Here is a 26,414-nt window from a genome sequence, read left to right as displayed (position 1 = left end):
GCGCGGCCGCCCGGCCTGAGGGGGAGGGAGTGGGGTTGAGGCAAGATGGCGGCCAAGGTGGCGAAGCTGCGGCGGCGGCCGGAGTGAGCGCCCAGCTCGCCGCGCCGAGCGAGGGCCGGGCGGAGGGCCGCGCGCCGGGGCCGCGCCCTGGTCGTCGGGCGGTGGGGCGCGCCGGCTTTCACGCTCCGCCAGCTCCCGGTGAGTAGGCTCGGCGCCTGCAGCCCCGGCCTCCGGGCCCTGCTCGCCCGGGAGCTTCCGAGGGCTCCTAGGGCGCCAGCCTCGGATCGGCCGGGCTAGGGGCGTCGCGGACTACGCGGGGTTGGGGCCCGTCCGAGCCGTTGATCTGTTACTCTCCCCGATCCAGAGGCGAGTCGGGTGCGGCGGGGAGTTGAGGCTAGGCGAGTGGAGGCTTCTGGAGTTTGGAGGAAGAATGGCCTTAGGCGGGCGGACATCAGCCCGAGGTATCTGTCCGGTGGGGAGGGGGGTGTGCGGTGCCTGCGGGACCGAAGGAGGGGGTGCGGGGATGGAGGATCTCGGGTGGGGCCGGCGCAGGTGACCCGCCTAGGCCCACTCTGAGGGAAGAGTTGGTAGCTGGCTGGCGAGTGCGGAAGGGGTTAAGGAGGGTGACAGCGATGGGCAAGTGTGTGTAGAGCAAACTAGTTCACCTTTCTAACTGGCCCACTTGAGGTATAATGGCGAAGGGTTGGTAGTGGTGCAAGATGCAAAGAGCAGCACCCTCTGTCTCCTGCCGTTTGTTATTGGTGTTTTCTTGTGCCAAGTGGGAGAGTGCAACCCCCCCCCCATTTTTTTGGGGGGAGACAACGACGGTCGGAATTTGAGAAAGTACTTGAGAAAGCAACCTTAACAGAAAGGACACTGCGTACTTACGATTAGTGTGGACCAAAGAATAGTCAAGCCAAGAAGTGGATGGGATATAAGTGATATTTTTGAAAAGTATTTGCCTAATAAATGGCCAGGTTGTATATGCCACGGTGCCTGTTCAACAGAGTTAACATTGGAGAGTAGCGCTATGGGTGATTTTTAAAAATTTTTGGGATTTGTATATTCACTTGCATCAAATCTGGTTGCTACCCTAATTATATCCTATTGTATTGAAATTTACATTCCATGTGTGCACCCTAGTGAGAGAAGGGTGAGAGACTGAACGTCCGTTGTGTGCAAAGAGCAACAGGCCTAGGACGTACAAGTGCCCTACACAGTCATTCATATGTTCAGGGTATTCTGACTAATAGCTGATGGTGAACTCTGAGACCCAAGGACTATCTGGAACATAAATGAAGAGCTGATAATTTAAATTAATGTTTGTTTTGAGACGGTTCACCTTGTAGCTCATGCTGGCCCGGAACTCCCTATGTAACATAACTCCTTATGTGCTGATGCTTGTACCACCACCTGGCATACTTTATTTAATTTTTAATAGTTTGGGGAACTGTCTTAATATGTCTCCATGTCCCTCATTTATAATATGTTAAGATTTAACATACATTTATTAGATGAGCCAGTTCATATTTTAGGCTCAAGCTCTGACTTAATTAGAGATGGGTAAAAATTACAGAAGCGATAAAGCTAAGTTACTAGAGAAAAATCTTACTTTTATTCTATTACAGTGCAGTGATTGAATCAGCTTTAATTTCAGCAGTCCGGAGGCAGAGGCAGAGGCAGAGGCAGACAGATCTCTGTGAGTTCGAGGCCATGCTGATCTACAGAGCGTGTTCTAGACCAGCCAGGGCTACACAGATAAACTTTGTTGTGTCAAAACCAAAAAATAAATAAAATAAAGTAAATGAAAGAAAAAAGAAAAAACTCTAGTGGCAGTGGTTGTTTAGTTTATTTTAATATTTATAGCTTCCAGTTGCTTTGTCTTAAGTGCACCTGTTAATGAAAATCAGACTGTGTGCATGTGCATGTATGTATATATACACACACATATCTAGAAAGTGATTACTTGCCATACCAAAACACTTCTTATCTTTTAGCTAAAGCTTACTGTATGTTGTAATACTCCTCCTGGGAAACTGTAGTACTATGAATCGTAATTCTCTCTGCAATTAGCTGGCATTTAGAACATGTTCATTTTTTTTGCGCTTTAGTTTTCTAATCTGTAATGTTAGAAAAACCTCTGCTTTCACAGGTTTTGTAGTTGTGAGTCTAGTCTGAGTAGTTATGAAACTCGAACGGGGCTGCAGCCCAGTTGGTAGAGAGCATAGCTAGCATGCATATAGCCCCAGATTTGATTCCTCAGCACCACACAAAAGCGGGCACATGTCTACTTAGGAGTTCCAGGTTGTCTACAGTTATATATTGAGTTTGAGGCCAACCTGGGATATTTATGACCTTGTTTCAAAAAAAAAAAAAAAAAAGAAATTGCTTTAAGCAGATTAAAAGGATTATGCGTCTGTGAGAGTACTGCTTTATTTCCAAATCTCATGGTGTAGTTAGAGGAATAAGTATTCACATTACAGCTCATCAGAATATACCTGTTGCTCATGTATTTATATAGGTATGATTCTCTCTTATAAGCTTTAAAAAAGATTATATTGCCTGGCATGGTAATCTTAACACTGTGTACATACAGATTTCTGTGAGTTTGAGGCAAGATTGATCTACATAGTGTGTTTCAGGCCAGAAAAAGTCTAAATAGAGAGATTGTGTCTCAAGGAAGAGGAGGAGAAAGGAGTAGATAGTATATAATTTGAACTGAGTACCTTGTATAAGATAAACTTGGGCTGGACAGATGGCTGCACGGTTAAGAACACTTTCTGCTTGGTTCCCAGCACCAACAAGGCAGCTCACGCTGTCTGTAATTCCAGTTCTAGGGGATCTGATTCGCCAGCTCATGTAGGCAAACACTTAATACACATAAAATAAAAATGAACGAACACACAGTGAACTGAAGATGTTGAGTTGTCAGCAGTAGTTAGAAAAATGAAATGCTGGAAGTTAGGCTGTTTGGAGTCAGTTGGATTGTAGTTTGTCCCGGGCCAGCCACTGCAGCTTATATAGCTCACGTGTTCCTGTGCTCATTTTTGTGATGTGATGAATTTTTTTGCCATTGTAACTTGTTTTAGAAATCAAAGGCCTTTGTTTAGGCCAGAGATTGATGTAGGTGAATATCAGACTGTTCTTTTTTAGATCTTTCTTTTCCCTCTTCCCTCCCTTTGTTTTATTGTTTTATTACTCATTTTTAGTTATATCTTCTAATCTATCTTGGTTGTTTTTCATTTTTATTGGTCCTGGAAATAATACTGTTCTTATACACATAGTTACCTCTCATCTTTTAAAAAAAATTTGTTTAAAAAACAGCTGGACTGTGATGGTGCATGCCCTTAATTCCAGCACTTCAGAGGGAGAGACATGTGGATCTCCGTGAGTTTGAAGCCAGCCTAATCTATAAAGGGAGCTAAGGCTACACGGAGAAACCCTGTCTTGAAAACCAAACCCAAACATTTATTTACCGTGAGCATGCATGTCTGTGGTTTGGGGAGAGAAGGACAGCTTTCAGGAGTTGGTTCAGGCACCTGGCAGGCAGCCTTGGTGGAAGTGCTCTCACCTGCTAAGACATCTGCCCACTCTGTCACCTATTGAGATGGTCTGTGTAGTCCAGGCTGACTGCCTAGAACTGGACTCAGGTGATTCTAATATCACAGCTGTGTAGCTGAAAGTCTAGGTGGTACCACAGCACCTGGCTCAGCTGTTCTTTTAGTTCACACATAATTTACTAGACTGTGTAAAAGTGATAAAGGTTGATCAGAAGTACTATTAACAGACTTATTTAAGGGTTAGAGACTTGCATATTTTCAACTAGTTGTTCTAGCTAGTATGAAGTACTTTTTATGTTAAATGCTATAAAGGCACAAATAAGCTTTTAAAATATATTTAGTTTTAAATGGATTATAGATACAAGTAATGGCAGTTGTCAGCATAATTGATAAAGTAATTTTAATGGTTAAGAGGGCGTTTCTTCTCTATCAGGCCTCCTTAGGAATGTTGAAAAACCGTGAAAACCACTGCAGTGTAGCAGCAGCTATGTGGATTGTCTATTTTTATGGTCTTGTTTTTTTGTCTTTTTTTTCTCCTTGAGCATTTGTTGTATTCTTCAGCCTTTTTTGCTACCCCAGGAGCTCCTGTGGTCAGAAAGTTACTTGGATAACTTATGTCTCAGCACTTGAGAGGCAGAAGCAGGTGGATCTCTGAGTTTGAGGCTAGCCTGGTCTACAGCGTGAGTTCCAGGACAGCCAGGGCTACACAGAGAAACCCTGTCTTGAAAAACCTAAAAACAAGAAGAAAGAAAAGAAAGTTGCTTGTATAGTCTTCAGATACAACCTGTACCATCCACACACTTGCCTTTGAAAGTCAGAGACACAGCAAACACACTAATGTGTGTCTGTGTAGTTCTTCAGTTTAATTCCATATTACTGTTAACGTTTCATTTAGCTGTGATCTCAAAAACAAATTAAACTGGTTAAAATAAGTAGCTTACAATTTGTAGAATTTTAAAATGTATAGCCATATATAGATGTAGTCATGTTTTATATTTAAATACTTTGAGGGTATGAATAGCTGAGAATGAAATAATCTGCCCAAGTTGTTGTTATTGGGCAGAAACAAAAGCCATATTTTTGACATCTAGTATGGTGTTCATTATATATACCATATTATACTTGGAACAGTTGAGTTTGATGACGAATTTTTTTCTTTAAAATTTGGATTGACTAGAAAAGGAATGATCACTTGGATGTTCAGTGTAGGTATCGAATTTAAAACACTTTATAACATTAAATTTCTGCAATGAATATACAGTTGGAAGAAATTGCTACCGATATGTTTGTCATTGGGCATTATTTAGTTTGCTTATGTTTCTCTCTGTTTTGATGAACATTTATTTTATTCATTTTTTAGTTATTTGAGACAGCTTCAGTGTATAGTTTTGGCTGTCCTGGGACTCATTCTGTAGACCAGGATGGCTTCAGACTCGTAGAGATCTATCTGCCTCTGCCTGCTCCTTCTTCTAGAGTGCTAAGATTAAGGTCATATGCCACCACTTGATGAACATTTTAAATAAATAGATATTTTTTAGGTTATCCTGACCTACTTACATTTAATGGAATTGAAGTATTATAGTGGTGGAAATTGTATTATCAGTAATTTGCTTGTTTCTAGATATAAAAAAAATTTGCATTTAAAATTTTTAATTTGATTTTATGTGTATGGATGTTTTGCCTGTGTTTGTGTTCCACGTGCATTTTGGTGTTCATTGGAGACTAGAAGAGGCCATGGGTCCCCTGAACCTGGAGTTACAGAGGCTTGTGAGTTGACAAGTGGGTGTTGGGAACTAAACCTGGGTTATCTGGAGGAGCAGCCAGTGCTCTTTACCACAATGCCATCTCTCCAGCCTACATTTTATTTAAAAAATGTTTTAAGCAAGGTCTTGCTGACCAGGCCGGCTTCAGACTTTGAATTCTTTTGCCTCAGCTCCCTTCCTCTTGGCAATTGCACTGGGCCTCGATTATTTTACAATGAGAAGTCCATTGTAGGCAGTTTGTTGGCTGTTGTTTTCCACCTACCACATCCCAGTCCTGGCAGTCTAACTGGGGGGCCTAGAGCATGTCAGGCAAATATCCTACCACTAAGCAGGATCCTTAACCATGTAATATTAATTTTCTAAAAATACTCATGCCATAAAATTTATTTTAAAAGAAAAGTTGTATTATTCACTCATTCATTCATTCATTCATTCATATTCTCTACCCCTCACTCCCCCATTTTTGAAACAGGATCTGTATAGTTCTGGCTATCCTGGAGTTTCACAATGTAGACCAGGCTGACTCCAAACTCAGAGATCCTCCTGCCTCTCCCTCCAGAGTGCTACCATGCCTGGCTGAATTACTCTGTTTTAGTTCCTAATTTTTTCGTACATAATAGTGAAACATGGCATATTTGCCTATTTATAACATCTGAGCTATTAAGTCTCCCCATTTTGCATTTTACTATGAGTTTTCCAGATTGGATGTGGTGGTTTATGCCTACAATCCTGTGAAAGCCCAGGCAGGGGGATCAAAGCAAATTGAAGGTAATCTGTTACACACAATGAGTTCTAGGCCAGGTAGGACTATGTACCAAAACCCCCCCTCCCCAAAAAGTGTATTTTTCCCCTTTAAACTGCCCTCTTGTGGATTGTTCCTTTTCCACATTGCTCTCCCAAACCCTGCTATTTTCAGTGATTTAACATGTTTTACTTCAACCAGGAGGTCTCCTCCTGCCTCCTTTTCTCTGAAGTGTATGTTTGGTTTGGTTTGGTTTGGTTACTGAGTTTGTTTATTGTTGAGATAGGGTCTTAAAGGGTTGGACTGGACTTGTTCTGGAGCTCAGGCTCTTTTGAGAATGTGGTGCTGGGATTGTAGGCATGAATATATGCGCCTGGCTAGGAGCTGCTGATGGGTTCCGAATGTGAGCACTCAAGGGCATGTCCATTTGGTCTCCTTTAAACTGTAAGACCCTTGTAAGTTTGTATGATTTAAGTTTAATAGCATTGTGTGTCTCTTTACCTCATTCATGGAGTAGTGGATGTTTGTTGAGTGCATAAAATATAAGAGCCAATGAGCTAGCTTTAGTGTGTTTGTTATAGAAGAGGTCTAATACAACACATGACAATTAGTGCTGAATAGTTTTTGAAAATGAAAAAAAAATAGAAGTGTACTTACATTATTGAAATAGCAGTGAATTATCAAAGAACTCTTTCAGAAAAAGTTCTGCCAGTTATTGGGATTTTTGTGAGGATGGGAAAGCAGACAGGGAGATTGATTGTTCATGATAGCATTTTAGTTCTAGGTACTGTTGGATGTAAGAATGTTTTAACAGGTATGCAGGGAAGGAGGTTTGGGAGTAATTTCAGTGCTAGAAAAAGCATATGAATTAGAAATTTGGAGTGCTTGGTTTATAGGATGTGATATAGAAATAAATCTTTAAGTAGGTTTAGTCTGAAACAAAGGGAAAAGTCAAGGCTACCAAACGATTTTGATTCCTTCCTCTACTTGTGTACTTGAAATGTAGACTGCTTGCCTCTGTGAGTACCTGCTTGCCTGTCTACCTGCCTGTCTACCTGCCTGCCTGCCTGCCTGCAGGATGGTAGTATAGGAATGCAATGGAACCCAGGACCTTGTTCACTGTAGGCAAGTGCTGTACCCCTGATGAAGCCTCAGTTCTAGAATATATTGTGCTTTTTTTTTTTTTTTTGTTTGTTTTGTTTTTTTTTTGAGGCAAGAATTTGCTGTGTTGCCAAGGCTGACCTTGAACTTTTGAGTTGAAAAAAGTCCTGTCTCGGTCTCCTGAATAGCTTCAGGCATATACCATAATATCAGGTTTGGCTCTTAGATTGTTATAAGGACATCATTATGTTTGTGGACTGCCCTTTTCCTCATGCTTGTTAAACTGTTGAGATTTTTTGCTTATCCATAGTTCAGATTTGGAACAATCTGGTTTTAGGCAGTTTATACCCTTTGTCAATAACATAGATAGCATAGCTTTGAACATGTTTGAAACAATAATAATCATCCATATATATCATTATGCATCACACAAAAATAAAAATATTTTAAAATAATGGAAATTGAAATATCTTTAAATAGGAGTTCAAAGATATGATTATTATTCAAACATGTTTGAGAATTTGATTTGTCTAATTATTTCCTCTTGATATGTATATTACATTTTCCTTAACATTGCTTTATGGTTTTAGCATTGGTAGGATTAGTCACTAGTTCCTTATTCTATTTACTTCAGACTTTGTTCTGGTCTGTGAATTCTTTAGGTGAACTTTACATTTTGTGGAGTTCAAAAATTGTGGAGCTGAAAAAGATAGTTTTGTGGGTATGTGTGCTCAGACCCAAGTTTGAGGCCCCAAGTTCAGATCTGAAGTACTTGTAGAAACTGGGAAACCCTAGCAACTGTACCTCAGCACTGGGGCAGGAAGACGGGGGAAAGGCAATTTTCACAAAATTAATCTTATGATTTCAGTATTCTCACTCAATATTCAGTATTTACAATAAAAACTTAAGCAAGGTGTTCCCCAGCCCATGTGACTACAGGCTGGGATTCAAAACATGTGCCACCACCGTGTGGCCTGATCCATTTTTTCCCAATACATTTTAAAAATAAATTATAATTTTAAAATACTTTTTCTTTTTAAATTTTATGTACATTGGTGTTTTGCTTGCCTTTATGCCTGTATGAGGGCATTGAGTCTCCTGGAACTGGAGTTACAGAAAGGTATGCACTGCTATATTGATGCTGGGAGTTAAGCCTGGGTCCTTTGGAAGAGCCACCAGTGGTTTGTTTTGTTTTGTCTTGTTTTGTTTAAATTTTTTTTTTTTAAAGTTCAGAGGACTAGGCATACAGTGGTCAATTTCACAGTAACTGTTTAATGCTGCTGCTCTGTGAATCTTCTCACTTCATGCACAAAGGAGCTCCTTCTTTTAATTCATAAATTCTTTTTTGAATACTTACTGTAAGTCCACCAATTACTTATGTTCTATGAAAGCTTTTCTTTGAGTATCTTACTTTCTAGAGTCTCGGGTAATTTAACTTGATTTTCTGTTTTGTTTCTATTCATCTGTCTTTTATTATTTTGCGTGTATATGTGTGTGTACCATATTGCATGCAAAAACCCACAGGAGGTCAGAAGAGCCACTGAATTTCCTGAATTGGAGTTACAGGTGTTTGTGATTTACCCTTTGGGTGTTAGAGCTGAGTCCTGGCTTTCTGCAAGAACAATACTTAATCTAATTGCCGATCTTTATCTTTCTGTGGCTTTTTTTTAAAAAAGAAATGTTTATTTACTTTTTTTTTTTTTTTTGGTGTGTGTGTGTGTGTGTGTGTGTGTGTGTGTGTCTATGCAACTTTTGGGAGATTGTTCTCTCTTTCCATCATGTGTGTCCCAGGATATACCTTAGAATACATGGCTTAGCAAGTACTGGTGAGCCATCTAGCTGGCCCCATTTATCTGTATTCTAAGACATTAAACTGTCACAAAGGGTATGTCATGTGTGGCCTTTTTTGTTTGTTTGTTTTTTTTTTTTTTTTTTGAGACAGTCTTTCTCTTTATAACAATCCTGGCTGACCTGGAACTCACTTTGGGATTAAAGGCATGTGCTACCACTGCCTGGCTTGTTTTTTGTTTTCATTTTTTAACAGTAATGCTTTTTATATTATGAGAAAATTTATTCTAGCATTATACAAATTACAAAATTTAGTTACATGATTTCTAGTTTCTATTCTTTTTTGGAAACTAAACTTCTAAGTAATTGTCTTTCTTTAAACCAATCTCAGTTTGGAGAGCTTTAATTTGTTAGTTTGAAATTGGTCCTCCTTAGCCTGCCTAACATTCTTTAGAGGTTAGACTAGAACCTTGGGCCTCTCTTTGGGAACCAGTAAAACTTCAATAGTTTGCTGTAATTATTTTATTAGTTAAAAATTGAACTGTAGGCGTTGGAGAGATGACTCAGCAGGTAAGAGTACCTGTTGCTCTTGTAGAGGACTTGGCTTTGATTCCTAGCACCCACGTGGTGGATTGCAGCTACATTACAGATGTAGCTCCATTTTCCAGGGAATCTGATGCCTTTTTCTGACCTCCATTGGTACCAGACATGCATATGCTCATTCATACATACATGTAGATAAAACACTCAGATACATACAATAGAACAATATAAAAGATTAAAAATAGAACTGTATTTACATTGGTGAAATGTGGTCTTTTCATTGGTAGAATCATTCTTGCTTCTCTAAAGAGTCATCTGAAAACTTGCCACAGAGAAGTATATTTTTAGATATTTTTCCAAGATAGCGTAGGCCACCTTGAAAACCTGCCCAAGTACATTTTGGTTATGCAAAGACTATAGGCTAAAAGCCAGGAGTTCCTGGTGAGAGGAGGATTAGCCTTTTATTTTTGGCAGATTGTATTTGAAATTTCGTTGTTTCAGGGTGTGTGTGTGTGTTGGTGTTATGAGAAGATTCAAACAGGTATCTAGTATCTAAGTAGAATTTTATTTTGCCATTTTTTGTTCTTATTGAGACAGGGTCTCACTGTGTAGCCCTGGCTATCCTGAAACTCACTGTGTAGACCAGGTTGACCTCAATTTACAGAGATCCACCTGGTTCTGCCTCCCCTGTACTGGGCTTAAAGGTATGTGCCACCATTGCCTGGCTCCTCTCGCCATATTTTATCATCTGATTGTATAGTGTAAGAGTCTGATTTTATCTGTCTGTGGCAGCTAGAGATGTGCTCTTCTCATAACAGTAACATCTAGCTTTAACATTTTCAGCCTAAAGCATTATATGTGTCGAAATTTATATGAGGCAGTTGCTTATAAAATCTTGGTTTCTTTAAGACTTTTAATTTTGGAGATTCAGGGTTTCATGTAGCTCTTGCTGGCCTCTTAGGTACTGAGACAGAAAAGCTGACCTTGAACTTCTGGTCTTTTCTGCTCCACCTTTGAGTGCTGAGACTACAGGGGTGCACCTTGATACCTGTCTTGACCAAGTTTCTTAAAGAGTTCACAGAGCTGTCACATTTTATGAGTTAAGGATACTAACCCTGAGTTATTGGGTTTTGTTGTCAAGAACTGAATTTACAGCTCATGGGATGCCTTAGCAGGTAAAGAAAGGCATTTGCCACTAGGCCTGACAGCCTGAGTGCAGTCCCCACAGCCCTAGTTGTTGGAAGGAGAACCAATCCTACAAGTTGTCCTCTGCCACCCCATCCCTCATGCACACACACATACACACTAAGTAAGTAAATGTAAAAGTAATTTTAAAAAAGAACTGAATTTATTGTTTGACATTGGCATTGAAAATGTCATCTTTCCTTTCAGCTATAGCTTTAAACTGGGTTATTTTTATTTTACTTGGTTTTAAACTGCAGGGTATTTTATAAAGGTATCTCGATGCCCCAGGACCAGAGTGAGTAGTAGGAAAAAGCGGATGTTAGAAGACCTGAAAAGAGAGATTCTAGATTGGCACAGACTTATTGAATCAGGTTTTGCCTTTGTATCTTTGGCTTGTGTAGGAAATGTTTGAGAGATGTGCACTAGTTAGGAAACAGAAGGTCTGAACTTGCTGTTTGTGTTATGGATGAGTTGAGGGTGAGGTCATAGAAAATCTCCAGGCTGCAGTTACGTGAGATTGGAAAAGGCTGCAACTCACAAATTTGTATACCACTAAGGGCTAGTTCTGTGATTTTGCTACTTACTGGCTCTTATGTTGGAAATTTATTTTATTTCTGAGATATCAAAGTCAAATTTTACTAAAATTATTTCTCAAAACCTAAGACATTCTGAAGTATTACTGATAAAAGAGGGAAACAAAAAAAAAATCACTCAACTTATAGTCATAATTGAATTCAGGTGACAGATGGGGAACATTAGACTGCAAACTAAAACATCAAAGCAACCCTTTAACTATATAACATGGATTCCTCTGATTCCAATTCTTTGCTTTTAGTTTGTACATAGCTCAGGCTGGCCTTGAACTCATAATCCTCTTGCCTCATCCCCTGTAAACCTTCAGAAAATATTCATGAACACTCATATATAAGAGCAAGATCCAGCATAGTGTATATGTGGTATGCTGTCATGTAATTGTGCTTACATGTGCATAGAATGTTTTAAAAGGACTCTGCTTTTTTGGTTGCTTTCTGGATTGACAACCTGGTAGCTCATGGAGGACAAGGATGTGAAATAGATTTTTAAATTTTGTAATCTTGGTACTTTAAAAAACTTCCTGATTCAGACCCATTTTACTTACTTCTAAAAACAAACTCAACCCTCTACCTCCACCCAATAACCCACTACTGTTGGCTTTTTAAACCTTACTATCCAAGCAAGTGCAGGTCTATAGAGGAGGCATGGCCTGAGTGGGTTGAGTGTCTGCTTCTGCTACAAACCTGCACTTGATATTAGCCAACAGGCAAGACATGATTAAGCTTCTGCTTGCTACAAAACCTACAAAGCACTGTAGAGAATTCCAGATTCTTTTGTTGCTACCACTAATGATTGATACTAGAAAAGTTGCAAAATTCTGTTCCTCAGACATATTAAGTTAGTTGAGTGATCTCAAAATCTTTGCTGACTTGCATGCCTTGTGTCTTGGAGGAAACAGGCAGAGGCCACAGCTTATCAGTGTTCTCTTCCCTGTATAACAGACAGGAAAGAGTTTTAAGGGTAGGATGGGCTTTTAAAGGACACTCCCCTTACAGTCACATAGGTGACTTTTAAAGGTTTTTTTTTTTTTTCTTCTCAAAATTGTTTCAAGTTAGATTGAATGTCACTTCTCTGGAAATTTTTGTTTTCAAACCCTAATTGGGTAAAGACTGAAACGAAAAGATGATGAAATTGGCTCAAGTTTGCTTACTGCTCTCTTCTTCAGTATCTTTGCCTAGCAGGTACAAAATCCTGGATTTGATTCCCAACATGAAGAGAAACAACAACAAAGCTAGAGTAGAAAACTATTGGGCTGTTGGTAGAAGGCCTCCCTGGCCCTGGGGAGGTGGAGCCAGGAGCAGAGGGCCAAGTCATCTCCAGCTATCCAGCTGGTTCAGAGCTGTCTACAGGAGACCCTGTCTTATCTTAAAAAACAAAAGCTAGTGTGGATAGGGGTCCCAAAATACTAAATGTGGAGTGGGATAATGAATATATTATGCGTTGTATGTGTGTATATACATATGTGTATATATACTTAATCTTTACATATTATATAATTCTGTCCCCAAATTAGTTTATGTATACATATATATGCATGTAAGTCATATTTTGTCATGAAAATCTTACATGCTTTTATGTTACTCAAGTAGGGTTTCTATATATGTTCTACATGTATCTTTTCACTATTTATAAAGTATTTTAGTTATGTTTGTAAATAAAGTATTCCTGTTTTTTGTTTGTTTGTTTTGTTTTTTTGAGACCTGGAACTGGTTCTGTAGACCAGGCTGGCCTCAAATTCAGAGATTTGCCTGCGTCTGCCTCCTGAGTGCTGTGATTTATGGTGCGATGCTGCCGCTCCTACCCTAATTATACTCATCCTTGCAGCATAAGCTTAGTTATGTTCTAGGATGGACTATCCAGTAGTAGAAAGATAAAGATCTCATTTCCCTCTAGCTAGTCTATTAATTCAATATTTAGATTCTCCTAGAGGGTTTTTTCCTTTCTTTGAGGTACAGTCTTGCTAATTATTGCTCAGGCTGGCCTTGAAAATTGTTTTATATCCTAGACAGGCCTCTCCTACCTCAGCCTCCTGAGGAGCTAGAATTATAAACCTGTGCTACAAGGCCTAGTTTTATCCAGAGATTATGTTGGGCTTTTTTGGGCTACTTTATTGGGTTCTTCTATCTACCACCTTTCCAAACCTCATTCCACCTTAATCGCTTCTAATCCCCCAATACTAGGTAGAAGAGAAGGAAAGGGGAAAAGGGGACATAGACCAACTACTTCCTGTTGATTTGGGACATAGGGTTCAGCAAATCCAATCTCTGTCAACCAGGATATCTCCCACCATCAATCCAGCAATGTAGGAGGAAGAACAGTTGCCTCAGGCTCTCAATAGTCCCCAGATTTCCAAACATAAACTATGTGCAGCTGGCAAAAATCATGCCTGTCCTAGCGCATGGGACCGTCATAATAGTTACTGGCTATGGGAAATCTGAAGCAGCCCCGTATTCCATAGCTGGGCTTAAAACAAAAACATCCACATAACATAACTGAGTTTTTAAAGAAACCAAAATTCTCACTACAATTTTTTCAAAGATTTATTTATATTTATTTTATGTACACTGTTGCTGTCTTCAGACACCAGAAGAGAGCATCATCTCATTACAGATGGTTGTGAGCCACCATGTGGTTGCTGGGAATTGAACTTAGGACCTTTGGAAGAGCAGTCAGTGCTTTTAACCGCTGAGCCATCTCTCCAGCCCCTCACTACAATTTTTATTGCAGCTGAAAGATTAGTTCAGTTCTTGAGTGAAAGAGACAACTTGTTATATGCAAAAGGCAAAGGCTTTGAAAGAGAAGCAACTACAGACACAGGGAAGGGAAACTTGTCCTTCCAGACAAAAAAGTCACCACACTATCTGTTTTAAAGTGTCAGGCTAGTGTAGATGTTTTAGACTGTGCTGTGTGTACACATGCATATACAAATAATAAACGTTTTTTTTAATTGTAAAAAACCATGACATGACATAGGAAAAGACCAAATTAATTAGTGAGCAGGATTATCACACTTGGTAATATAGATGACTTTCCTTTATGTATTGTTTCAATCTTATTAAAAAGTACTGAGAGGGGCTGGAGAGATTACTTAGGAGTCAAGAGTACTTGGTGTTCTTGTAGAGGACCCAGGTTTAGTTCAGCACCCACTTGGTGGCTCACAGCTATATATAACCCCAGTTCAAGGTAATTCAACACTCCACTCTGACCTCCTCTTGCATGTTCTTCTCATACATACATTCAGGTTAAATACATAAATGAAGTAAGTAAATGAAATAAAATAAATAAAATGCGCATAGAGCAGTATAACCAATGGTTGTATGTTGTTGGTGTTCAAGAAAACAGCAGTATTTTATTTACTTGCTTTGGGCTTAAAAACGTTTAAAAAATATTTATGTGTGTGTATATGTGCTATAGTGTACCTGTGATGGTGAGATGAAGCCAGTTCTTCTACCATGTGGGTTCTGGGATGGAACATAGATTGCCATGCTTAGCCACAGATGCTGTTATCTGCTGAGCCATCTTGCCAGCTCCTCTGTTTTGAAAAAATAGTGCTGTAGATTGTTATCCTTCTTGAGATGTTATCCCTGAGTAGGTGATTTTTTACATATGTGTGTATCATAAATTATAAGTCTTTTGTTTGTAATACATGCTAATATTTGGTGAGATGTCAACATTTTTGAGTTCTGTCTATTTTGAAATGTGTAGCTGTAGCTATTGTGACTCCTGTACAGTTCTTTGTTATATAAATGTGCTGCAGGCTATGGACTGGAGTTTAGTTTCTGATATTTGCCTTGTGGTGCTGCAGTAAATACCTTTTGAATGCCAGTATGTGCTATTTCAGGACTTCTAAGATACTCAATTATTGAAGAGTAACAAAGATGCTATATTTTTCACCAAGTGGATAAATTGAGACAATTAACTGAATTAAGAAACATTGGTGGGGTAGGAGAGAGGCCCAGAGGGCCAGGAGAATGAATGGAAGAAAATATGTAGCCGGGGGTGCAGGGTGGGGTGGATGCAGGAGGGCACCTCTAGAAAGTCCCAGAGACCTGGGATGTGAGACGCTCTCAGGACTCAATGGGGGTGACCTTAGCTGTGACTCAACAGTGGGGAGAGGGAACTTGAAGAGTCTACCTCCAGTAGATAGGCATGGCTCCCAGTGAAGGGATGGGGGCCACCCACCCATCTTCGAAAGTTTTGACCCAGAATTGTTCCTGTCTAAAGGAAATGCAGGGACAAAAATGGAGCAGAAACTGGAGGAAAGGTCATCCAGTGACTGGCCCAACTTGGGATCCATCCCACACATAGGCACCAAACTCCGACACTATTGCTGATGCCGTGTTGTGCTTGTAGATGAAAGCCTATCATGGCTGTCCTCTGAGAGGCTCTACCAGCAGCTGACAGACAGATGCAGATACTCATAACCAACCATTGGACTGAGGTTGGGAACTCCTGTGCAAGAGTTAGGGGGAGGATTGAAGGAGCTGAAGGGGATGGCAACCTCATAGGAAGAACAACAGTATCAACTAACCTGGACTCCTGGCAACTACCAGAGACTAAGCCACCAACTGAAGAGCATACAGGGGCTGGTCCGTGGCCTTCAGCACAGATGAAGCAGAGGACTGCCTTGTCTGGCCTCAGTGGGAGAGGATGAGTCTAATCCTGTAGAGACTTGATACTCCAGGGAAGGTGGTTGCTGGGGGAGGGGAAGGGATGTGAAGAGGGGTGAGTGGGTGGGTGTGGAAGCATCCTCTCAGAGACAAAGGGGAGGGGGGATGGGGTGAGGAATTCTGGTACTACAGGGAAGGGGGGCAACATTTTAAATGTAAATAAATAAAAATTTAATAATAAAAATAAATAAATAAATAAAACACAGTTATGCCTTTTTTGAAGCAGAAAACCAGTGAGTGTTTAAGAACATAGATGTTAATAGAAAAAACCTAAACCTTGAAGTCTAATATTTTTAGAATGTGGCAATGGAAAAAATCTTTAAAAAGTTGAAACAGGCGTACTAGAATAAATAAAGATGCCACATAAAGATGGATGTAATTAAAATTCAGTATATATGTGTGTATGTATATGAGAAAGGGCTTTCAATTTTCAGACAACTTCTTACAATACCCACTTGGTTTCTCTGTTCTCTTCTGATATGTTTGCTTTTGCCTTGGACTTGTGTAATTCCATTATGCAGACTGGAGCTGTTTCAGAAACTAGGACATGTGACATCGTAGCTGAGACTGGCTTTCTAAGATCACTCTGCTCAGCCTGCTCACCTATTTACTATTTTACTTACAGCACTTTTTCTTTTTTATAAATATGACACTATTTTTCACTCTCCAACGATTGTTCTTTATTGTCTTGTGTCTCCTCACAGTAGGAAACAGGCCTTGGTCAATTCTGTGCCAGCTACTAGAACAGTACAGGTATACAGAAGTGTGTAGAAAAGAAGGCATTTTACCCTTTCTCTTAAGTCATACATAAGGGTGTGAATGTATTTAATACTATTGTACAGTGTCAATGTTTCACATGGTTAGGAAACGACAATATCCTCTACCCCATACCTTTGTCATTGTGTCATTAGTTGATAGACATGGCATTTGGGTTGTTACCGAGGCTATAGTAAAAATCTACTTAGCCTCAGTTCATTAAAGGAAGGCTTTTTAATAAGGACAAGGGAAGGCCAATGCTGTGCATGGGCACTGACCCTGGAAAGAAAAGGCAAACGTCAAAGTTGTTTCTGGAGTCTTAGGGGCTACAGTGTTAGACCCACTGGAACTTGAGGTATAGACAGTTGTGAGCTGCCCTGTAGGTCCTGGGAATTGAATCTTTATCTTCTGGAAGAACAGCCAATGCTCTTAACTACAGAGTCATCTTTCTAGCCCCCCTTATCAAACATTAATAACCTCTTTTAAGTAAATATTTGAGGAGCTTTGCCTGGAAATTGTGGTTTTGTTTGTATAGCTACAGTTATAATTTATTAGAAGGACAATTTCATGTTTTTAGTACTTAAGAATTCTGTTTTCCTGTTCTGTGTAGGTTGCTGCCTAGAAACATGGTCGTTTGTTGGACTTGATCTCACAGCCCAGTGAGGACATCTTTACTGATAATGTCAAGTTCAGGTTACCCTCCCAACCAAGGAGCTTTCAGCACAGAGCAAAGTCGTTATCCTTCACATTCTGTCCAGTATACCTTTCCCAGTACCCGACACCAGCAGGTAAGGCATAATGCTGTCAACATGCATGCATATATATGCATATATATATGCATATATATATATATATATGTATATGGGCTAGTAATGGAATGTGTTTGTTACTTTTTTTTTTTTTTGTGTGGGTGCAGCGGAACTTTATTGATGGTATTCAAGAGAGTAGGGAGGGCTCCCTAGACCCCTATTATTATAGTCTGGGATGGAAATCGTGAGGGAGATGCTCAGTGTTGGGGGCCGAGTTGGGATGGGATTCCTCAGCAACTGAGGGCCTCTCTCTTGCTCTCAGTGTCCTTGCTGGGGGAGTGGGTGGTCCAGGGTTTCTTACTCCTTAGAGGCCATGTAGGCCATGAGGTCCACCACCCTGTTGCTGTAGCCGTATTCATTGTCATACCAGGAAATGAGCTTCACAAAGTTGTCATTGAGAGCAATGCCAGCTCCAGCATCAAAAGTGGAAGAGTGGGAGTTGCTGTTGAAGTCACAGGAGACAACCTGGTCCTCAGTGTAGCCCAGGATGCCCTTTAGTGGTCCCTCAGCTACTTGCTTCACCACCTTCTTGTTGTCAGCATACTTGGCAGGCTTCTCCAGGCGGCATGTCAGATCCACAACAGATACATTAGGAACACGGAAAGCCATGCCAGTGAGTTTCCCATTCAGCTCTGGGATGACCTTGCCCACAGCCTTGGCAGCGCCAGTAGATGCAGGGATGATGTTCTGGGCTGCCCCATGGCCATCACGCCACAGCTTTCCAGAGGGGCCATCCACAGTCTTCTGAGTGGCAGTGATGGCATGAACTGTGGTCATGAGCCCTTCCACGATGCCAAAGTTGTCATGGATGACCTTAGCCAGGGGGGCTAAACAGTTGGTGGTGAAGGATGCATTGCTGACAATCTTGAGGGAGTTGTCATATTTCTCATGGTTCACACCCATCACAAACATGGGGGCATCGGCCGAAGGGGCGGAGATGATGACCCTTTTGTCCCCCCCCCCCTTCAAGTGGGCCCCGGCCTTCTCCATGTTTGTGATGGGTGTGAACCATGAGAAATATGACGCCAGTAGACTCCACGACATACTCAGCACCAGCATCAGCCCATTTGATGTTAGTGGAATCTCACTCCTGGAAGATGGTGATGGGCTTCCCATTGATGACATGCTTCCCATTCTCAGCCTTGACTGTGCCATTGAATTTGCCACGGGTAGAGTCATACTGGAGCATGTAGACCATGTAGTTGAGGTCAATGAAGGGGTCGTTGATGGGGACAATCTCTACTTTGCTAGATCCTGAGCAGAAGGCAACCCTGGTAACCAGGCGCCCAATGCAGCCAAATCCGTTCACACCGACCTTCAGCATGTTGTCTAAGGGATGGGGCTGGCACTGCACGAGAAGATGCGGCTGGCTGTAGAACAGGGAGGAGCAGAGAGCCTACTTTTTTTTTTTTTTTTTTAAATGGCAAGAATCATTTGCAGCTGGGTCTGGTGGAACATGCCTATAACTATAGCACTTGAGGATCAGAGGCTGGAAGCTGGACATTCAAGACCCACTGGCTATGTAGTAAATTTGAAGCCAGCTAGGGTAATTAGACCCCGTCTAAAAATATACATATGTGCATATTAATATATATGCATATGTCTCCAAAAATTGTATGTTCAATATATACACACAGACACAGAGCCATCTATTCATTTATCTCTGAGGATCCAAAGTTAGAGAATGTCACCTGTCTCCTAACTGACGTTTTCTGCTGGATTTCAGATAGTGAGTGTGCATATGCTCCAGGACACATGTAGAAGCAGAGAACTTGCTACCATGTAGGTTCCAGGAATTGATCTCGGATGGTCAGGCTTGACTATAGGTGCCTCATCTGCCGATCCATCTCACTAGCCCCATCTCTCTGATTCTGATTGTAGGAATTATTCATAGGAAAGAGTAAGTTGTCTGCAGTTTCTAGGCTCATGACCATATTTATATCCCATGTTCTGGTTGAATTTGAAGTTGGCTAGATAATTTGGCCTCTCCTTAGTTTTAGAATAAATGAGAGAGTTGACGGTAGGAAAGTGAAAAAAATTCTCTAAGTAACTTACCTTTTGAAAAATGAAATCTGAGGTAAAATTGCCAGCTTAATGGACAAAGGCTAGCAATGTAAAAGATTTTTAAAAATTAATTATTAATTATTAAATTTAAAAGAAAATTAATGTTGGGTATGGTGGTGTCTGCTTGTAACCCTAGAACTCAGCAAGTGGAAGCAAGCATACTTCAGGTTCAAGGCCAGTCTGGACTACACAGACAGACTATTGAAAACTAAACAAAACAAGGAAAGGAAGAACCACATTTTAGTTAGGGCTTCTACTGCCGAGAGAAAACACCATGACCATAAGCAACTTGTGGGTAGAAAGGTTTTTTTGTTTGCTTGTCTTTTTGTTTGTCTGTTTTGCCTTATTTTTGAGACAGAATTTCTGTGTAGCCTTGGCTGTTTTAGAGTTCACTCTGTAGACCAGGCTGACCTCAGACTCTCACAGACCCACCTGCCTACTGAGTGCTGGGACTAAAGGCGTGTGCCTCTACTACGCTGATGAGGTTATCATATCTTTTTCTGCTTCAGAATTTTGTTTACTATTACTGTGCTGTGTACATGTATGATGGATGTGTGTGAGTGCTGAAGAGCATGTGCCATGACATGAGTATGGAAATCCAAGGACAACTTTAAGGAGTCCCATTGTAGACTCTGAGAACTGAAATGAGGTAGTTGGGATTGCTGGGCAAGGGCTTTGCTGGTTAACTCATTCTTTTCTCGCTCTCTTCTTTCTTTCATCTGATCCTTTACATCTTTTCTTGAATATAAGCTTTTAAATGATTTTCTTTCAATTTTAATTTTTCAGATTTGTGAGGTATCTTAAGCAGTCTTTAAGTTCCGAATTTCTGTTATCTGCTTTTAGAGAACACTCTTCCTATTTGAGCCTTAGTTTATAGTCTATTTATGACTCTCCCAGTAAGCACAATGTAGTTCTTCAGCAAGGTCTTGGTGCTTATTGGATACACTGTAGACAACTTCCGTGATCCTTGTTTTGTGGTTACAACACTCAGAGCCCCAGAAAAAGTTCCCCACATCCAATCTCAGAGCCCAGTAGTTCTTATTGCCTCCTCGAACCCGGACTGTGTATATGAGGCGGAGGGCTGATCTTAGTGCTGGCAGCAGGCGTCCCAGCTCATACTTCCACTTTCTCTTACCAGCAGTCTTGTGCCAATTGTCCCTAGAGATACCCATCACTCGACGCTGACTGGAAAGAGGAAGCGCCCTCTCTGAACATTTTTTTATCACATGCAATGAAACACCATTTCTTAAGTGTCCAGTGATTTACTTTCTGTACCAAGGAATTTGTATCTTGTATTTCATGTAAATGGAATAATATAATAATAATAATGTTTAGTCTTTGAATCTGGATTAGTCACTGTAGCATCTATTTCTAGTATGTTCGATGCATTATTTTTTTATAGGTGCGTAGTATTGTGTGTGTGTGTGTGTGTGTGTGTATATATATATATATATATATATATATATATATATATATATATAAAACATTTGTTCATTCATAGATAGTTTTTTTTTTCGGTGACTACTATAAATAATATGTGAAAATTTATGTTTAGGTTTGTGTTTATAGTTACATGTTTTTAATTGCTTTCAATATATACCTTAGTATATTCTGTGTTTTTTAGTAACTTTAAATATTTGCTTATGATTGAGTTAGCACTATTTTTAAAGATGTAATTTATTATTTGTTAGTTTTAGTGCCTCTTTGTGTGTCTGTGCATGTGAGTGTAGTGCCTGCAGAGAAACCAGAGGCATCAGATCCTTTGGCACCGGAGTAACAGGCAGTTGTGACCAGCCCAACATGGGTGCTGGAACTCAAAATCAGAGCCTCTGTAAGATTAGTACATCCCTATGCTCTTAACTGCTGACCCATCTCCCCAGCCCAGTGTTTGATTTGAAGCCAAGCTCTTACTGTTTCCCCTCATCCTCCAAAAGCAAAAAACCATCACTAGATAAATTCTTTTTTGGCCTCTTTGGGCACCAGGCACACATGGTACACAAACATACATGTAGACAGAATACCCATGCACATTTAAAAAACAAAAACCAAACTCTTTTAGTTGTGGTGGAAGAAACTAATACTCTTTACATAGTAAGTTTATTTTCTTAATTTCAGCTTTTTTATTTGTAAATAAACATGGATCTAAACTTCTGTTTCTGTTAGCTGATTTGTTTTGAACTTACTACTGGAATGCTTACTTTCTTTTTCTTTTCCTTCCTTCCTTACCTACTTTTTTTTTTTTTTTTAACTTTTAAAAAGAAATGAGGTCAAAGTCTAGGTCTAGCTTATGTAACCTTGCCTGGCTTGGACCTCCTATGTAGACCTGGCTGGTCTTGAACTCAAGAGATCTTCCTGAATCTGTGTCCCGATTATTGGGATTAAAGGTCCGAGCTATCACATCAGGCTTCTTTTTTCTTTTCCTTCTTCCTTTCTTCCTTTCTTCCTTTCTCTCTTCCTTCCTCCCTCCTTCCTTCTTTCCTTCCTTCCTTTTTGAGAGAGAGAGAGAGAGAGAGAGAGAGAGAGAGAGAGAGAGAGAGAGAGAGAGTGAGAGAGTGAGAAAGACATCTGTCTGTCTTATTTTGAAGCCCTAGTTTGGCCTGGCACTCATTATGTATCCCAGGCTGGCCTCAAACTCAAGGTGATGTGTTGAGATTACATATGTGTACTCTGAGATTTGAGAGTAGACACATGAATTTTGGACTTATTTATATTAACAATATAGATCAGGAGTTACCATAATATATTATGAGATAAATCAATAAAATGGAAACTGAAATTTTATATTGAATTAGTTTTTTTTAAAGATTTATCTATTTATTTATTTTATGTGAGTACACTGTTGCTGTCTTCAGACACACCAGAAGAGGGCAACAGATCCCACTACAGATGGTTGTGAGCCACCATGTGGTTGCTGGGATTTGAACTCAGGACCTCTGAAAGAGCAGTCGGTGCTCTTAACCACTGAGCCATCTCTCCAGCCCAATTAATTTTAACAATAACAATTAAAATGGTGAGCCAGCAAAGTGGCCTTGCCTGACAACTTGAGTTTGATACCCAGAACCCAAATCATAGAAGGAAGGAATCGGCTCTCACAGGTTGTCCTCTGATCTCTGTATAAATGCTGTGACATGTGTACAACCTGCACTTACCCCCACAGTAACTTAACTCAACGTAAAGAAATGGAATAAGGGATTGGAAAGATGACTCAACAGTTAAGTGTGCTTGCTGCTTTTTCAGAGGACTGGAATTGTGTTTCTTGGACTCCTGACTATAATTCCAGCTCCAGAGGTTTCAAAACCTTTTGGGGTCTGAAGTGACCTACTGCATGTGTGCATACATAAACACAGGGTCTCATCTATATGTAAAGGAGAAAATCTTACTAGAAATTACTAAAATGTTGGTGAAAAATTGACTCAGTAAAGGATTGAAATTGTCACTGCTGTTTGTTTTCATACTAACTGGTTCTTAATTACTTGGTTAACTTCATAATACTGTTCTTATTGGTGGTTAATAGTTAACTTACAATCATTTTAATACCAGGAATTTGCAGTTCCTGACTATCGCTCTTCTCATATCGAAGTTAGTCAGGCATCACAGCTTTTGCAGCAACAGCAGCAGCAGCAACAGCAGCAACAACAGCAGCTTCGAAGACGACCTTCCTTGCTTTCAGAATTTCACCCAGGCTCTGACAGGTAATGGAATTTCTTTTATTTTTCTGCTTAGGATTAATTGAGTTATGTAACTTATTTATATTTTTAAGTTTCTACTAACAAAGCTACATCTGGCATTTTAGTTGTATTTTGAGCTCTATGAACTCTAGATTCTCCTTTTCAATCTCCCATGTGATGGCGAATTACAGGTCTTGGCTACAACATCTGGCTCACATCTGTTGTTTTTGTTTGTTTGTTAGTTTGCTTTTTTTTGTTTTTGTTTCATTAAAAAATTCTATGGTTACATTTTTAATGAAATTTGTTTTACTTTATGTTTATTGGGGGTATGTACCATACTGGTTCATATTTGTAAGTCAGAAGACAACTTGGTGAAGGGTCAGTTCTATGTTACAGATTTTGGGGAATCAACTAAGGCTGTTAGACTTGGTGGCAGTCACCTTTAACTGCTGAGCCATGCCTTTAGCTCTATTTTTTTGTTTGTTTTGAGGTAGCGACTTAATTGTAGTTTTGGCTGGTCTGGAACTTGCTCTGTAGAGCAGGTTGGCCATAATTTCACAGAGATCTGCCTGCCTTTGCCTTTAGAGTGCCACCATGGCTGGTCCATTAGTAAAGTTTATTCTTCCATAATTTCATACACATCCACACATTCTCTCTCTCTCTCTCTCTCTCTCTCTCTCTCTCTCTCTCTCTCTCTCTCTCTCTCTCTCTCTCTCTGTGTGTGTGTGTGTGTGTGTGTGTGTATTCTGGTCACTCCTTCCTCTCCTATTTTTCTTCCATTTTTGTAGGCCCCTTTCCTTCCTGCAAATCATTTTCCTCTGTTTATTACTTTGGCTTTGTTTTGTGTTTCAGAAATTTACTAGTGCCACCTGTGTGACTAACTACCAGAGCCTGGTAGGCTCAATAGTGGGTATGCAACTAGATATTCTGCCTCCCCTCTCCCAGAATCTGATGGTAGGCCACCGTGAGTCCTTTTCCCTTCTACAGCTGACTTTTAGGAGGACCCATCTGTTGACCCAGAGCCAGTGTTGCTGTGAGTCATGGTTGCCATGACCTTGTTATACTTAGAAGATGGTATTTTGTAACCTTTTTTTCCTATCATCTGGCTATTGCATTCTTTTCAAGCCTTAAGAGGGTGGTGTAAATGTCCCATCTTTATCCTCACATTTTGTGTAGTCATGGGTCTTTGTATTTACCTTTATTCTCAATAAAGATTTCCTGTTTAAGCCTTTGTGGGTAAAGACAGATATTTAGGAGATGTTTTAATGCTGTATGAGTTCAGCTAAGAAGCCACCTTAAGTTCTCCGGAAGGGTTTAAGACCTCTTCAGTCATGGATTTGAACTGAATATACAGTTTAGATATGGAATTCCTCTTGTGGTATTGCTCTTATTAACAAGTGCCAAATCTAATTAGGGAGCCCTTGGTGATGAGGCCAGGTTAAGTGGTCTAGGTACTGAGGGTGAGGGAAGCTAGGGGATAGGATGTACAGAGTAGCTGACAAATGCTGTGTAATTTATTATAGGGGAAAGCACGCACCCCTGGTCCCAAGGACATTTTATAGAGAATCACACAGAAGTGGACTCTTTCCAGAACTGGTTACATAATGAGTTGTGTAATTGTCACTTTTTTGCTTACTCATGGTTTTTTGAACATACTGTAGTAGTGGGCATTTGAACTAAGTTATTCCTGATGCCTATACCAGTGCCATGTTACCTAAACTTTTGTCTGGCTCTTATGGCCTTTATTCTCTTAGTTGTTAGACCTTTAACAGTCTTGAAATTTCACCACTGAGCTTTCCTCTCTAGTCCCTCATTTTCACTCTTAAAGCCATTGACTTAAATTTAAAGTGGGGGAAGGGTGGCTGGGGATATCTTAGTGGTACAACACTTGCCAGACAAGCTTGAGACCTCCAGTTCCATCTCTAGCACAGGAGAAAAAAAAGAATTATGTATATTTAAGTGTGTAAAGGATGTTACAGAAGAATCTATGTAGATAATACTGTTTTAGAACACATGAACACACCCATTCTTTCCCTTTTGTGGTGGTAAGAAACTAGTCTTGTACAATTTAGCAAGAATCCCAAATGCTGGAGAGATGGCTCTGAAGAATACTTGTTGCTCTTGAAGAGAACTCTGGATAATTTCTAGCACCCATATGATGGCTTATAACCAACTGTAACTCGAGTTTCCCGGGATCCCTTCTAATTTCCATGAGTACCAAGCACACTATAATTCACATGCATACATGTGAGAAAAACAATATTAGATGAAATAATATGTTTTTTTTCTTTTGGTATTTTTAAGATAATATTTCTATGTGTAATCCCGGCTGTCCTGGAACTCACTCTGTTGACCAGGCTAATCTTGTACTCATAAGAGATCTGCCGGCCTCTGCCTTCTGAGTGCTGGGTCAAAAGGCATGTGCCATTATGCCTGGCCCAAAAATTTTTAAAAATATTAATTGAAAAAACCCAATCCCAAACATCGTATAGTTTTAGTACATTCATTCTTAGTTTTGTGCATTAGATATTTGGGCTTACCACCCATTATATATGCTGTTTTATAATTTCTGGTTATGTCTGCTTTACTATATTTGAATGTGTTTTTAATATGCCAAATACGTAAGTGAGATCTGTCTTCTGGCATATCAATATTGTAATTAAAGGAAGATCCCATTTTTTATTTAAGACCTAAGTAGCATTTTCTCATGTATGTGTTTATACATATTATGCAGTTTATTAATTTGTTTAGCAACAAATATTTAATTATTTTGTCTTGACTGTTGACATTACAATGAATGTGAAAGTACAGATATATTTATTTCTTTAAAAATTGTCATATTCTTTTGAATAATGATTATAGCAATCTACACTTGCCATCACTCCACAAGAATTTGTGTTTTCTACATCCTTGTCCATATTGATAATAGGAATCTTTTAAATTTTAATTTAATTAATTGGCTTGGTAGAGACAGGGTCACTATGTTGCCCTGTCTGGCCTGTATAACAGGCTGGTCTTGAATTTGTAGAGATCCACTTGCCTCTGCCTCCTGAGAGATAGAATTAAGAGTATAACACCATGCCTTGCTATTTGTTTATATTTTATATAGGTGTCTGTACATCATATGCATGCAGTGCCCATAGAGTCCAGAAGAGGGTGATGGACCTCCCA

General features: G+C 39.9%; 1 protein-coding gene and 1 pseudogene across 26 annotated transcripts in view; one reads left to right on the top strand and one right to left on the bottom strand.

Moving 5' to 3' along the window:
- Positions 1–40: 40 nt before the first annotated feature.
- Positions 41–26,414, top strand: part of NCOR1 (nuclear receptor corepressor 1) — a 127,996-nt gene continuing 101,622 nt past the window's right edge. For all 25 annotated transcript variants that reach the window (XM_080923441.1, XM_080923440.1, XM_080923449.1 and 22 more), the window contains exons 1-3: positions 41–198; positions 17,313–17,490; positions 23,116–23,267. In XM_080923441.1, the coding sequence (XP_080779567.1) occupies positions 17,383–17,490; positions 23,116–23,267 (260 nt within the window). In that variant the 5' untranslated portion in view covers positions 41–198; positions 17,313–17,382. The remainder of the gene's footprint in view (positions 199–17,312; positions 17,491–23,115; positions 23,268–26,414) is intronic.
- On the bottom strand, positions 17,783–18,835 carry LOC308426373 (glyceraldehyde-3-phosphate dehydrogenase-like; annotated as a pseudogene). The gene has a single exon. The product of its transcript is annotated as a glyceraldehyde-3-phosphate dehydrogenase-like (transcript).

This window comes from Micromys minutus (assembly GCF_963924665.1).
Source record: "Micromys minutus genome assembly, chromosome: 10".
NCBI classification, from domain to species: Eukaryota; Metazoa; Chordata; class Mammalia; order Rodentia; family Muridae; genus Micromys; species Micromys minutus.
The sequence above is the reverse complement of the archived record's forward strand: the minus strand, read 5'-3'. Positions and strand labels throughout refer to the sequence as shown.